The 13,898-nt window shown below is 34.0% G+C and overlaps 2 protein-coding genes across 3 annotated transcripts in view; both read right to left on the reverse strand.

Annotated features, from left to right (window-relative positions):
* Positions 1–622: 622 nt before the first annotated feature.
* On the reverse strand, positions 623–6,713 carry LOC306872020 (dicarboxylate carrier UCP2-like). Of its 2 annotated transcripts, none has more exons than XM_079420335.1 (7): positions 6,635–6,713; positions 5,865–5,998; positions 4,588–4,795; positions 4,260–4,457; positions 3,406–3,507; positions 1,737–1,917; positions 623–1,221 (listed from the first exon to the last, which is right to left on the reverse strand). In XM_079420335.1, exons 2-7 carry the CDS (start codon positions 5,988–5,990, stop codon positions 1,107–1,109), a joined length of 930 nt encoding a protein of 309 aa, XP_079276461.1. In that variant the 5' UTR covers positions 5,991–5,998; positions 6,635–6,713; the 3' UTR covers positions 623–1,106. The 2 variants fall into 2 exon arrangements, with proteins under 2 accessions (XP_079276461.1, XP_079276460.1); XM_079420334.1 differs by having other exon boundaries at positions 624–1,221; positions 5,865–5,991; positions 6,635–6,686.
* A 2,589-nt stretch (positions 6,714–9,302) lies between these two features.
* tbc1d9 (TBC1 domain family, member 9 (with GRAM domain)) overlaps positions 9,303–13,898 on the reverse strand; it is a 29,432-nt gene continuing 24,836 nt past the window's right edge. Inside the window, exons 17-21 of the mRNA XM_079422127.1 lie at positions 13,757–13,822; positions 13,267–13,353; positions 13,069–13,137; positions 12,876–12,979; positions 9,303–12,290 (exon numbers count right to left, since the gene is read on the reverse strand). Coding sequence (XP_079278253.1) covers positions 11,625–12,290; positions 12,876–12,979; positions 13,069–13,137; positions 13,267–13,353; positions 13,757–13,822 — 992 coding nt within the window. The 3' untranslated portion in view covers positions 9,303–11,624. The remainder of the gene's footprint in view (positions 12,291–12,875; positions 12,980–13,068; positions 13,138–13,266; positions 13,354–13,756; positions 13,823–13,898) is intronic.

The following is a 13,898-nucleotide window of genomic DNA, read 5'->3' on the forward strand; positions in this document are numbered from 1 at the left end:
ATTCTATAAATATTTAATTAATTTGATATTTTCCTTAAATTTACATTTGCATCATGATCATTTAAAGATTTTTTGAAGAGAGATGCATATGCATTTCAAAATCAATATCAGTTATTTCACATAAAACAACTTAATATGGTCAAAAAATCTGCATGCATAAGCAAAATGCGGCAAAATTATGTTGCATGTCACAAAAAAAAGGTTTAGCCTATAAAATTTTGTTTTAATTTTTAAAAAGAACTTCTTTGTGATTAATGCATTATACGTTTACTGAAGTAATTTGTACTTGTTATATTTGCATCAGTAAACCATGTAAATATTTTTATGATGCATATGTTTTTGAATAAAATTTCACATAACTACCACAATTTAATATAGTCATAAAAATTGCATGCATAAGCAAAATGCTGTTTAAAAGTTGTAAAGTTGCATGTCACAAAATGAGGTTTGTAGGTTTTTTTAATGATTAATGCATGATACCATAAATGTTTAAAAATGAAAGTGAATCATGTTTTTTTACTTTTTAATTACTATTATTATTATTATTAGAGAGATGCATATTATGCTCATTTCACAAAGTACTCAACCTAAATCCACAGTCACCACAAAGACATCCAAAAGTAGTATAACAATGTTTTATTGAAGCTTATCTTTATGTCTTTATAAGTTTCCAGTCATAAGGCGCTCTCATTCTCTAGGTCAGTCCAGGGTTATGTGTTGGATATTCAGGGTTAAGTAGACATTAAGGTAAATAGCTGCTTTAAACAAAGCACTAATTGCTTAAAAAATGAGGAAATATAAATATTACATAAACATTATGTACATTAACATATCAAGGGGGTTCGATTTGTGCGTTGTATGATCAATCGTTGTATTGAGCAGCCGTTTTTACAGTGGTTTACCCTGAAGGAGATCTGTTTTTGATGTTTCGGTCAGTTTCTCACTGATGTGCATCCCGTTCTGTTGCCTGTTGAACTTCCAAAGCGGAAGTGTGAAACTGGAAGCTGCTCCGGTTCTCGTCCTTGTCCTCGTCCCTTCAGAGGAGTTTGAAACAGCTGCTCATGTGAGTCCGTGAGTGTGAAAGGATTTCGGTCTGAGGTGAAGATCTATGTGGTGGCCTCGATTCTGCTCCTGGACATCATCATGGCCCGCTTGAGCTGCTCGAACGACACGAACATCACCACGTTCCAGGAGCCCAGCCGCAGGAAAGAGGGTACGAACCTGAAGGAGAAACACAAACGCTTCGTCTGTTAGTCAGAGTTCATTTCAGGCGCGACACGTTAGTAAAGTTTGCTTCGTTTAACAGCATTAAATGTGACCCTGGAGCACAAAACCAGTCTTAAGTCGCTGGGGTATATTTGTAGCAATAGCCAAAAATACATTGTATGGGTCAAAATTATAAATTTTTCTTTTATGCCAAAAATAATTAAGATATTAAGGAAAAATCATGTTCCATGAAGATATTTTGTAAATTGTAAATATATCAAAACTTCATTTTTGATTAGTAATATGCATTGCTAATAACTTTATTTGGACGACTTTAAAGGCGATTTTCTCAATATTTTAGTTTTTTTGCACCCTCATATTCTAGATTTTCAAATAGTCATATCTCAGCTAAATATTATCCATACAGCAATGGAAAGTGCATTTATTCAGATGATGTATAAATCTCAGTTTAAAAAATGGACCCTTATGACAGGTTTTGTGGTCCAGGGTCACATATATGTGGCGCTCACCCTTTGTAGAAGGCGGTCGGGCCCTCTTTGGTCATCATGGTCCAGGCGCAGTTGAGGGAGCTGCGGTACTGTCCGGGAGGAGAGTTCATGTAGCGCGTCTTCACCACATCCACAGGAGACGCGATCACCGTCGTGATGAAACCCGCTCCGAATGCAGACACGAAATGACACGGAAGATTGTCTGTGAAGCACAAAACATGAATAAATGTTACTGAAATAAAATCTAAGAGTTTGTGCTTAAAGTCACAGTTTCCTCTTTATTTTAGTCAATGTGTCCATCCATCCATCCATCCATTAAAATATTACATAAAAATAAATATATTTTCATTTTGTTCTGAAGTCTAGGTTTCTTTATTTCTTTATTTTTTTATTCGATTAATAAATAGTCGTCTTATTGTCCTTCAATCTTTAGTCTTTCATTTATAATGTAAATGTACTGCATGTCAATGAAATGTAATTTTGTCATTTTATTAGTATATAAATATTGTGTTATATAAATAAATCGAATTAAAATCATTTCAATATATTGTAACAATTTCACAATTTATTGTCACATTATTGTCACAATTTCTATGCAATATTTTATTCAATGAATTATGCAGCTGCCGTATTGTCCTTCCACCTGAAATGATTATGTGTGAATCTTCACTTTAAATAAATGTATTCATTATATTCTGTGTGTAAATGATGTGTCTGGTGTAGACCAGTGTTACTTTATTATTATAATATGTATAAATATGTTGTATCTAATTTTGATATTTTCAGTTTTCATTTCAATTTTTAGTTTTAATAATTTTATCTGCCTTTTTTAGGCTTTTTATTGTTGTTGTTGTTGTTGATATTGTTATATATTGTGTTATTTTCTCATCTATATTTTATTAATTTAATTAAACAGTTACTTGAAATAATTCCATAGGAAATGACTTTTTTCTGTAATTCTTTTCGATATTTTTCTACTATAATTCTATTATAGTATTTATTAACATTTTGAATTAGCTTTTAATTATATATTTTAATTTTTGTTTGTTTTAGTAATTTTGTTATGAGCTTGTCATTGTTTTTTTTGAATATTTCTAATTAGCTTTTATTTATTTTTATTTCAGTTTTAGTCATTTTAAAACTTCAACTTTTACAATTTCAGTCAGTTGCCAAAGGTAACATTTCTCATTTTCCTTTGTGTTTCATCTAATAGTTGTATTTGACTTTATTACAGCAATAACACTGAGTTTTATTGATATCAGCACTGTGTCAGACACACTCTGTTCTCTGTGTGTGTGGAAACCTCATCAACCCTTTGCCCTGGTTTTACAGACCTTTCACTACAAAAGTGCTGATGGCATGAATTGGACAGCAAGGCCTGACCTGATCACCAGTGCTATCTTATCTGGTGAAAGTGGTTTGTTCTAACAGGTTTCACACGGGTTATTAATGGTGCGGGACGCTGCTTTAGTCCAATCACAGACGTCTCCTCATGGACTCCTGGCACACGCTGGCATAGGTTTGGAGTTTTAGGAAACACTGTCTGAACGAATTTAATGATTCTGGTTCCTACCTAATAAAAATGCTGAATAAACTGGAGACTGGAAACAGAAATGCTACATCAGTTGAATACTGAATTCTGTGACTTGTTTAGGTTTCTGATTCTCAGCCCTGCTGTGAGATTTCGTACCTGACATGAGCTTATGTGTGAGAAGGGCTTCTTTGATGAGATCGTAGGACACCAGTTCAGTGCAGTTGACCAGGGCGTTCCTCGTGATGTTGGGCAGAGTTCCTGTACGAAAACACATCAGATATTACGAAGACATCCATTAGAGTCATCAGTGCTGCTGCAGATTAAACAAAGACAGAGCTGGCATGACAAATCAATCAATGTACTGGCCGCCCAAAATATATTTTCAATATACACTATTATTTTTTGTCAAATTGAGAATATATTTTCTAAAATATATTACATGTACAATTTTTTTCTCAATATAAATATATTTAGAAAGGCAAGAAAGTATTTAAAAAAAATTGACAAACTCAAAAATATTATTTATTTTTTCATATTAATATGAATAATAATCTATAAAAACATTTTATAATTTTTTATGCACAATAATTCTATATACTTGTTTCTTTTATTTAAATATATTTTAACATATACATATATATACATATTTGTTTCTGTGTCAGTTTGGATGCTGCCATTCAGGACAGCTGCATATGTAGAGAGATTGCTAAATTTTGATACAGTAAAACTGTATAAAAACCTCAATGTCAAATAATCCCATACACTGTTAAAAAAAATAAAAAAAATCATCTTTATTGGCATTGATGGTTCCATGAAGAACCTTTAACATCCATGGAATCTTTCCATTCCACAAAAGATTCTTCATAGTGGAAAAAGATGTTCTTCACAGGTTCTTTTGAGAACTGTGGAGTGAAAGGTTCTTTGGGGACCCAGAATGGTTCTTCAAGGAATCGCTGTGAAAAAAACTTGTTTTTTTTAAAGAATGTAGTAAAAACGAACAGAAAACCCACCTTTCCACAATCCCCGGAGCCCCTCGTGCTGGAAGATCTGTCTGTAGGCCTGCATAGTTCCGCTGTAGCGTCTGCCCACCCCCTTAAGGTTCATCTGGGCCTGGAAACGCACCTTCACCACATCTGTGGGCTGAGCCACAGACACGGCTAACGCTCCGGTGGTGCAGCCCGCCAGGATCCTGATGCCCACGTTGGGGTCTGCAAGGCAAATACAACCAATCCATAAACAAGAGACCCCCTTTGTCTCAGATGTTTCTCCTTCATCCCAGCATTCTCGTTCTTGTCTGGGAGAAACAGCTGAGATCATGTTTCTATCTAGTCAACTCACTGTCTTTGCCGCGCGTGTAGAAGCTCTTGACGTTGTCGTAGAGGCCGATTCGTATGGAAGCGAAGGCCATCTGTCTCTGAAGCCCAGCGACCAGGCCGTTGTAGAGCGAGCGCGGCCCCTCCGTTCTCACCATGGTGCTGATGGTCCCAAACACCCCTCTGTACCGGATGCCTTTAGCTGCGCCCATCACCGCTTTCTCTCCCTGGATCTGGAAGAAAACATGGAAAACACAGAGAGATTGTGATGGGAGTAAACCAGAGAGATCATACTACTACTGTATAACAGTTACAAGTGTGTAATAATAACCAAATAAATATTATATATATATAATATTATATATATATAATAATCTTGTTTTTGCCAAGATATAGATTTAAAATATCTATAAAAATTCCTAACAATTACCCATAAAAAAAAAAAAAAAAAAAAAAGGATTTTGAATAGAAATGAATATAATAGATCATATATTTATTATAAAACATAATATTTAATATAAAATATTTAAATAGATTATTGGTGCAAAAAATATAATAATGTATTTTAATATGATATTTAAAACAACTAAATTCTATTCAGAAACAGATTATATATTATAATAATTTTAAATAGATTTTTAATATTAATAATATATTTTTTCTTCTTCAGAAATCTTAAAAAAGAAGGTATACATTTTCAATCTGAAATATTAAAATGAACAAAATTACCCAGATTATTTTTTATAACATTTATTATAATCATATTATTTGTGCAAAAATGTATAATAATGTGTATTGTAATATTTTAATATATAAATTATGAAATATATATTTTTAATATACGACATTAAATTTCATTTAATACACTCATATTCAGATCTTTCTTTAAATATACATTAATTTATATATTTTTTAGTTTTCAGAAATCTTAAAAAAAAATGACATTTTGAAATATTAATAACTAACAAAATTACTAGCAGGTATTATTTATATAATTTTATTATCATCATAAATATATTGTTGGTGTAAAAATACATAATATATTATATTTTAATTTATTTTATAATACATAATATTTAATATTATATAGAATTACAGAATTTAAAACAATCGTATTCATAATAGAAAATGCAATTTAATTTTTTTTTTATTCTTCATAAATCTTAAAAAAACATTTACAATACATTTACAACTATCCATATAAGATTGATTATAATCATTAATATATTATTGGTGTAAACTGTGCAAATACAACATATTTAGAGTCTCTGGTCATTTGTAGTGGCGGGATGAAGTCTGTACCTGCAGCCGCACTTTTGCGGTGTCCAGAGGGAAGGTGACTAAATCAGCGATGCAGGCGGCTGTTCCTGCGCTGAGAACCTTCACGCCCAGAGGAGGAGGAACATCTGATGGCTTCAGACCCACCATACTGACAGCTGAAAACAGTCACTGCATTACAACGCTTGTTATCATAAAATGCATTACATCACTGCAGATCAAAAGTTTGGACACACCAACTCATTCTTTATTATGATGCACACTCTTATATTTGAGCTCTTCTGGACATTCATCAGTCAACTGCATGAGGAGCAGAGGATGCTTTGAAATGAATGAACGCATTTGCATTATGCTGCACACTTGGTCCATACAAATGCATACAGCAGACACAATTTTTTCTTTCATACAGAATTTCATACAGTTTGTAATTGTCAGAAGCCGTTTGATCAAAAGTGTTTAAAATATAAATTCAAAGCTTTTGACTCCTGGTGTAAATATTTACAAGATATACAACATATGCAAATATCCTCCCAAGTAAAGAAAAAAATATCGCAGCTGATTTTGTATGCTTTTTATATCTAAGAATTAAAATTTTTGCACATTAAAAATAACACATTGCATTCAACAAAAAAAATATATTGCACGTGATTTAATTATTTTTGCATGCTAATATCACATATTTATTCAGAATTTTACACATTTAAAAACATTCTTTTAAAAATAATATTTTATACTATATACACATACAATTGTTCCATTATTAAATCTAGATGACACAAACATGGTGAACTGACCTGTGATCGGGTTCCTCTGTCTGATGGAGTGACAGGATGACAACTGGAGCTCCAGAGGGACGAGAACACATTCTGTCTTTCTTTATATATGCTTATCCAAGAGGGGTTTTCCTCCTGCGCTCAGGGAGGTGTTTCTCTGGGAAAGATTACTGGCCGACACAAAGTCCACCCTTCAGCACAGAGTCCAGTCCCAGACATCCCACATCCAGATAAACAAGCGTTAGGTAACAAGTGAACACAAAGCTGAACCATTTCAAGATGCTGCTGCCACATTAACATGCACAGCATTACTAAATGACTCATGCATGCTCAACAATCACCCACCGATGAGTCTGCATGCAAAAACATTCAGCTTTAAGCAATATGTTGAAGTTCAGATATATGTGGTAATACTTTAGGAGACAAAAGTAAATAAACTCAAACTCCTCATTTGCTGTTTTAAGTAGTTGTTATGTTTAGGGTTATGGGATCTAGAATATGGTCATGCAAAATAAGGAATTAATGTGTGCTTTATAAATACTAATAATGCTAATAAAATGCATGCTAATAAGCAACTTAATTAATCATAGTTAATCATACTTGCAATGCATTGGCCAGATGCAAACTTTGGTGGGACATTACATGCATGTCCCAAATGACCAAAAATAAATGCATGTATAAATTAATAAATAAATATTAATATTTAAATTAAAGGTAATATGTAATATTTAAATTGAATGCATTCATTCTAATAACAAATAACAATATTATTGTAATAATAATAAAACAATAAAAATAATAATAAATTTGGGGTTGCAAAAATGTCAAGTCCTTTTAAATAAAAGTTTAATAAGAATAAAAAACGGAATAATAAATAAAATGTAAATAATAACAATATACATAATGTAAATAATAATAAAAATCTTGTATGAAATAAGCTAATAAAAATAAAGGTAAATAAAATGAATAATAAATAACAAATGTGAATAATAAAAGCAAATATTAAACAATTAAGCAAATAATAAAATGTAAATAGTAAATATAAAGCAAATAATATTAATAATTAGTATTTACATTATTACTTTCATTACATTTATTATTTATATTATTATTTATATGGGGTTGCAAAAATCTCATATTAAATAAAATAAATAAAAAAGGTAAATAAAAATGAATAAATAAAAAGTAAATAATAAATGCGAATACTACAAGTAAATATTAAATGAATAAATAAATAATAAAAATGAACAATAAAAAATTTAAATACAAAAAAGAAATGCATTTAAATAAATATCTTAAAATGTAATATTTTATAAAATAATAAAATGTAATATTTCAAACAGTTCCCTGTGTAATAAAAACACACATCAGCACATGAATGAAGCTGACAGTATTATATTGCGACACAGCGCTACTCTTCAGGTTATCGAGTGAGCACTATTGCAGTAGACTTTGATTTTATTGGTTAATTCATAAACAGCAAATGTACAGGTGTTTTGCTGTTTGCATTGCTAATCTATGGCACAATACTTGGATCGAGTACAAAAGATACGAGGTTAAAGATAAAACAATACTTGACAGGTAAGTGGATAACCGGAACAGATAAACAGCGGACTTATCAAGTGCTTAATGAAGGGAATGCGCTTAAGTTGTAAATTATAGGATTGAATTTAATTACAGGATATTTTGATTCTAAGAAAGTTCATTTTGAGGCTGAGAGAAGAGTTTTCGCAAACAAAGCGCCGGACTGGCTGACTGAGACAGCATGCTGTCATTATGTGAGTGCCAAGTATCTCCAGTACTGGGCCGATCGGAGAACAGCGGCGTGTGATTGGACGTCTACGCTCACACCCTCTAAACGTCACAGCGTTTCATTCAAGACACACTGCTGCGTTACAGCCCTGAACTCTGAACAACAGCAAACACAAGGCCTCAGTCCAAGCTAAGCAAATGACAGAGTCTTACAGCTCCACTGGCCTCTAGTGGACAAACACTCAAGAATAGCCACATTCAACTACTACTAATGAGATTTTACATTTCAAATCAAATCATATGAAATAAGTCAATAAAGTAAAAAAAAAAAAAAAAAAGTTACTAAAATAATAAATAAAAATAAATAAAAAATGTAATAACAACAACAATAATAATTTATCTGGGGTTAAAAAGTAAATAATAAATAAAATGTCAAATCTCATATGAAATGTAAAAAAAAAAAAAAATGATGAATAATATTCATTGTATAAAATACATTAAATTAACATTTAACTAACTGATTTTTCTATTTTTATGCAAATTTACAATTTCACTATTCATCAAATCTATTAATAAATGAATTTATTAATTTAAAATACATTTAAGTTTATCAGAAAAATAAGTTTATTACTAACTACTAACCAACATTTCTTCATCAACTAGCTAGATACTTCAGTGTTATTTAGCCTAAATCTATGTTACCCATTCTGGCTGAATGTTATCATATTAAAACTTAAGATTTCATTTGAAATGTTATTTAATCTGATGTTTAAAGTTTATTGATAGAAATCACAGCATGTCCAGCAAACCTTGTATAAAACTTTAAATAAACCAGTGCTTCTATATGGGAGCCCAAAAAAAACAACAACAACTTTTCCCCACGTTTTGTCCTGCAAATGGATACAGTAAACAATAAATGAAACAGAAGTTTGTGATAACACGACAGGATATTTCCATTTAAACTTTTAATTGCTGGAAGTGATCTAAATCATTTACAGGTCGATTTGAACCATTCACATTAAAACGTAAACTTAAAAACAGCAGCATGAAATAAAGTAGAAACTCGTCTATTTAAAAAAACCAATCAAACAATAACTTACGAGAAGGTGCACAGACATGCCACATGCCTGGTGAGAACACAGCGAAATAAAAACTGTACACAGTCTTCAGCAAACACAATAAATCAGATATCAAACACAGCTGGACCGCGTCGCCTCTCAGCCCATTCATATCCGATATTTCAGCGTGAACATCCTCACGATTTACAAAGAAGAAAAACCCAAAGTGCAGGTGCAAGGAATTGAGAGAGGAAGAGAGAAATGATTTAGAAAACGTCCTTCCAACAATCCCAGGCACATCTAACGTCCCAGCGTCCTTCCTCTGTGTTAAATATCACTCCACACTATCCCTCTCTCTCACGTTAAAGATCATTTACTACACTATGAAAAACAAAGCCATTCTCTTAATCTGTATTTTTGCCTTGTTTCAAAGTAAACGGCGAGTCTCGAAATCTCGAGAAGATGCTTGAGAAGCAACACCACATGAGGCTAGTATTATGGAATATATTATAATGTGAAATAAATGTAAAGTTTACCTGTCTTGTTTGTACAAATATACTATTTACAAATTTGTATTTTTGTTCTTGTTTTTAGCGGAAATATTTTTGATTGGGTCCATCCTTGCAAAAAACTGAAAAAAAGAAATTAACCCCCCCCCCCCCCCCCGCCCCCCAACTTAAAATCTTGCGTACAGTTTTGCTTCTTAAGTAACTTAATATTGTTTTTTTTAGATACTTTTATTGGAACATAAAGCAAAAGTACAGATTAAGAACGTGTTTTATCGCAGCACAGGACATGTTTTATCCCAATCGGGACTAGTGAGCTATTCTAGACACGATTACTATCATAAACAGCCTAACTGTATTAGATATTATTAGTAAACATTTCTGTATATAAAGTACATCAAGCACATCGTAGTATACAACAGGTCCTCTCAGACTTCGTACAGGTAAAAAGGGCATTGTGTCGGTCTGTCCTCAGGTCAAAGACCAGCCTCTATGAAAACTCATTACTGTCCGTTCCCTAACGAGTTCACGCCAACATCAAGCCTTTGAAGCTTCCCGCTGATTTAAGAGGAGATCGGCTTAGGTTTAGTTAAAGGGAGAGCTCGCCAAAAAATAAACGTTCTGTCATCATTTGCTGACCTTTGTGTCGTTCCAGACCTGCATGAAGTTATTTCATAAGGTAGAACACAAAAGGAGATATTTAGCCGCATGTCCAGGCTGCTCATTTCCATACAATGAGGAAAGGAGACTTCAAGCGCCAAAAAGGACACTAAAACGTCACACAAAAAATAGGTTTGTGTGAGAAACACACTGAAATTTAAGTTATTTGCTAGCGTATGGCTTCAGAAAACATTATATACAAAAATGTTATTTCATCGGACGTTTAGGTTCACTGCTAGAAAACAGTGAAAATACATCAATCAGGGTTTTTTTTTTTGGGGGGGGGGGGCTGTTTTTAGACAAGTCCCAAATACGTTCAAGTGGTGCAAAAATTGCAAGCCTTGCATAAGATGTAAGATAAAACATTGTGACCTCCTGAGGAAGATTTCGAGCTCCAAAAATGACAAAGAAGCATCATAAAAGTGGCTAATATGATTATTACAAAACATCTAAAGTCTTAAAACAGGTTTATGTGAGAAACACACCAAATTTAAGCCCTTATTTGCAAGCATATGGCTTAAAAAACTCAATACATAGTGCATAAGTCTTACATTATGTCATTATTGAGATTTACTGCTGGAAATGGCAAAATCACACCAATCAGGGTTTTTTGTGTGAAACTGTTTGCTGCAAAACCAGCAAGCCGTATAAAATGTCAAATCAAACAGTGCATATAATATTTCAAGCTGACAATGAAACATCATAAATATTGCCATTATATGTATTATAAAATGTCTAAAGTCATAAAGTAGGTTTGTGAGAGAAACATATGAACTTTAAGTTGCTAGCATATGGCTTCAGAAAACTCACTATGTAGTGTCCGAGTCTATTTTTATGGTGCTTCTTGTCATGTTTTCGCTCGACAGAGATGGTTACCATCTGCTTTCATTGTATGGAGAAACTAGCTAACTTTTTTCACAAAAAAATAAGTCAGGTTTGGAACATAAAAGTGAGTAAATGATGCCCAAATCTTATTTTTTGGACAACTACTCCTTTAACCCCCAAACACAGTTTTGAACGCAGAGGTAATAGTTTTTAGCCTGATAGCGAGATCTCATAGTCACTGATGGACATGTGTTGGTGTCCCACCTTGCGAACGTTCTTGGCATTGGTTATTCGCGCTGCGATCTCGGAAGGCTTCTCAAAGTACTGCACCAGGGCTTGTTCGGTGAGCACCGAAGCCAGGAACTGCTCGAAAGTGATGGCCCAGTCCTTATCGATGCTGGCGCTGTGAGGCAGACCGGCCCTCCTGTGATGCCCGGTGGCCACTGCGCCGCTGCGTATGAGCACGGTGTCCTCGGCGATGTCCTCGCACTGAAGCTCATGCGAGCCGGCGCTCAGGACGGAGTAGGAGGACATGGAGGTGTCGTCTTTGGTCTCGTCGTCGGAGATGAGCATGGCGGAGGACGTGGCCGTATCTTTGGGCGAGGAGTCCTCCAGCTTGATGTCGTCTGAGGGAGCTGTGTCGCAGGGTCTGCGGCGCGCTCGCTCCTGCTTGCTCCTGCTCGGCGGGATGCGCTCATCCTCGTCCTCCTCGTCCTCTTCGTCTGTCTTGTGAGCCGGACTGCAGAAGAGCTTGCCCACCTCTCCCATCTCCAGCAGCAGGCTGGTGACCGTGGCCGTGGCATGATACAGCTCCTGCTCGCTGGGGTCTTCGCTGAACATGTTATAGAGTGTCTTGCACAGCTCGATGAACTGACTCTGAAGAAGGAAGAGACAACATCATAACAGTCAGATTTTACCTATGAATAAACAAACCCGAGCTACTTGAGTTATTTTAATTAATAGCAAAATTATTAAAAACAATTATATATATATATATATATATACATACACTATTGTTTGTTGCTAGATAATATATATTTTTCTTAAAAAAACTTTTGCATTTGTTATTTGTTTTTTTATCAGATAAACTGTTATTTCAACCAAACAACCATAGTTGTAAATTAGAATGAAAATATTTACATGTAAAAAAGTAAAATATGCTAGCTATCTAGTGAAAAATACGTTTTTAATTTTTAAACACATTTTAATTTTTAAACATTTTCCACTGACAGTTTCTCATGTTTAAGTGAACATGAATTCAAAATATCTTATATTTACTTCATAAATTCGTATTTCTGGTGTCACTGTACTCTGAAGAAAGAAAAGTTTTATTTTTGTGATCTTCCTTGCTCAGCCTCTTAAGTGACTTTTCTTTGAATCTGATTGGTTGTGAATAGAGAATCATGTTGTTTTAACAGGAGTTACACTGATGAAGTAACTTAGGTTGGCCTCCAGATGTACCTGGTTGAGTTTGGGCAGATCCTTCATGTTCTCTAACTTTGCTTTGGTCTCCTGGTTCCACAGTCGCAGGTACGTGCGGTAATCTGGAGTGTGCATTTTCTTAACTACACAGAAGACAGAGTGTTGCACATTTAAACAGCTCTCCAACATCAAATATCAGCTCTGATTCAAAGAAGAGGCTGTTTTCTCCCACCTTTTTCACTTTTAAAGGTGACTCCTACAAAACCATCGTCCTTCTCGGCTCTGTTCTTTTGGTCGAGGCCTATCAACGAGAGGTCAAAGCATCAGTGCCAGCGATCACAGCTTCTGGACTTGGCATCAAGCATCATCTTCACTGTCATTTCAGTGCAACATCCTATTTTGTATGGTAAGTGTGAGCATGCAGCAGTACCGCTGGAGTTCTCTGGGGTGATGTCCTCAAAAAAATACTGCGTAGCTTCACAAGCCGAATCGGGCTCCTCCTGCTCCTGGTGCAACTCTGAGAAGAACAAATACATTCAGTCTCTTCTAGAGCTCAGTCTAATTCAACACCAAATCACAAAAAACATGATACAAAACATTATAATTAAGATGCATTTTCTTTATTCTTCTTTAAGGACTATTCTTTTGATTTGTTGGTTAAATTTGACCCAGACATGGTCGTTCCAACGTAATTCACATCCACCTTCACTTTCATTTCTGCTTTTTATCCATATTTCCCGCTCACAAATGAGAAACACAACTAATAATCTTACAGTTACCACGCATAATATACAGTATGCATGTGTGCAAAGGCAAACAGGAACAGGAAAAGCTGAAAATAATAAACTAGCAAGGACAAGTCTGAACTGTATTCATTTCTAGTACAATGTTTGACCATTTATTTTCTCTTTTACACCCACCTGGAAGTATGTGAATCTTATACAGAAATTTGAGTTTTTCAGTCAGGTCACCGTGACACAGGACACCTACAACAGAAACCGAGTTATCAAGTTAATCAGTTTAAATGTGCACAAAAGCAAGCAACCTCATACACTTTATTTA

The sequence above is a fragment of the Barbus barbus genome, assembly GCF_936440315.1.
Source record: "Barbus barbus genome assembly, chromosome: 7".
NCBI classification, from domain to species: Eukaryota; Metazoa; Chordata; class Actinopteri; order Cypriniformes; family Cyprinidae; genus Barbus; species Barbus barbus.

Bases quoted from the DNA above. Each gene is read 5' to 3' on its own strand.
- LOC306872020 (XM_079420335.1), bottom strand. From the start codon at position 5,990: ATGGTGGGTCTGAAGCCATCAGATGTTCCTCCTCCTCTGGGCGTGAAG. The intron at 4,796-5,864 runs GTACAGACTTCA...GTTTTCTTCCAG, and splicing joins CCGCAAAAGTGCGGCTGCAG to ATCCAGGGAGAGAAAGCGGT. The intron at 1,222-1,736 runs GTGAGCGCCACA...TTTCTCCTTCAG, and splicing joins CCGACCGCCTTCTACAAAGG to GTTCGTACCCTCTTTCCTGC.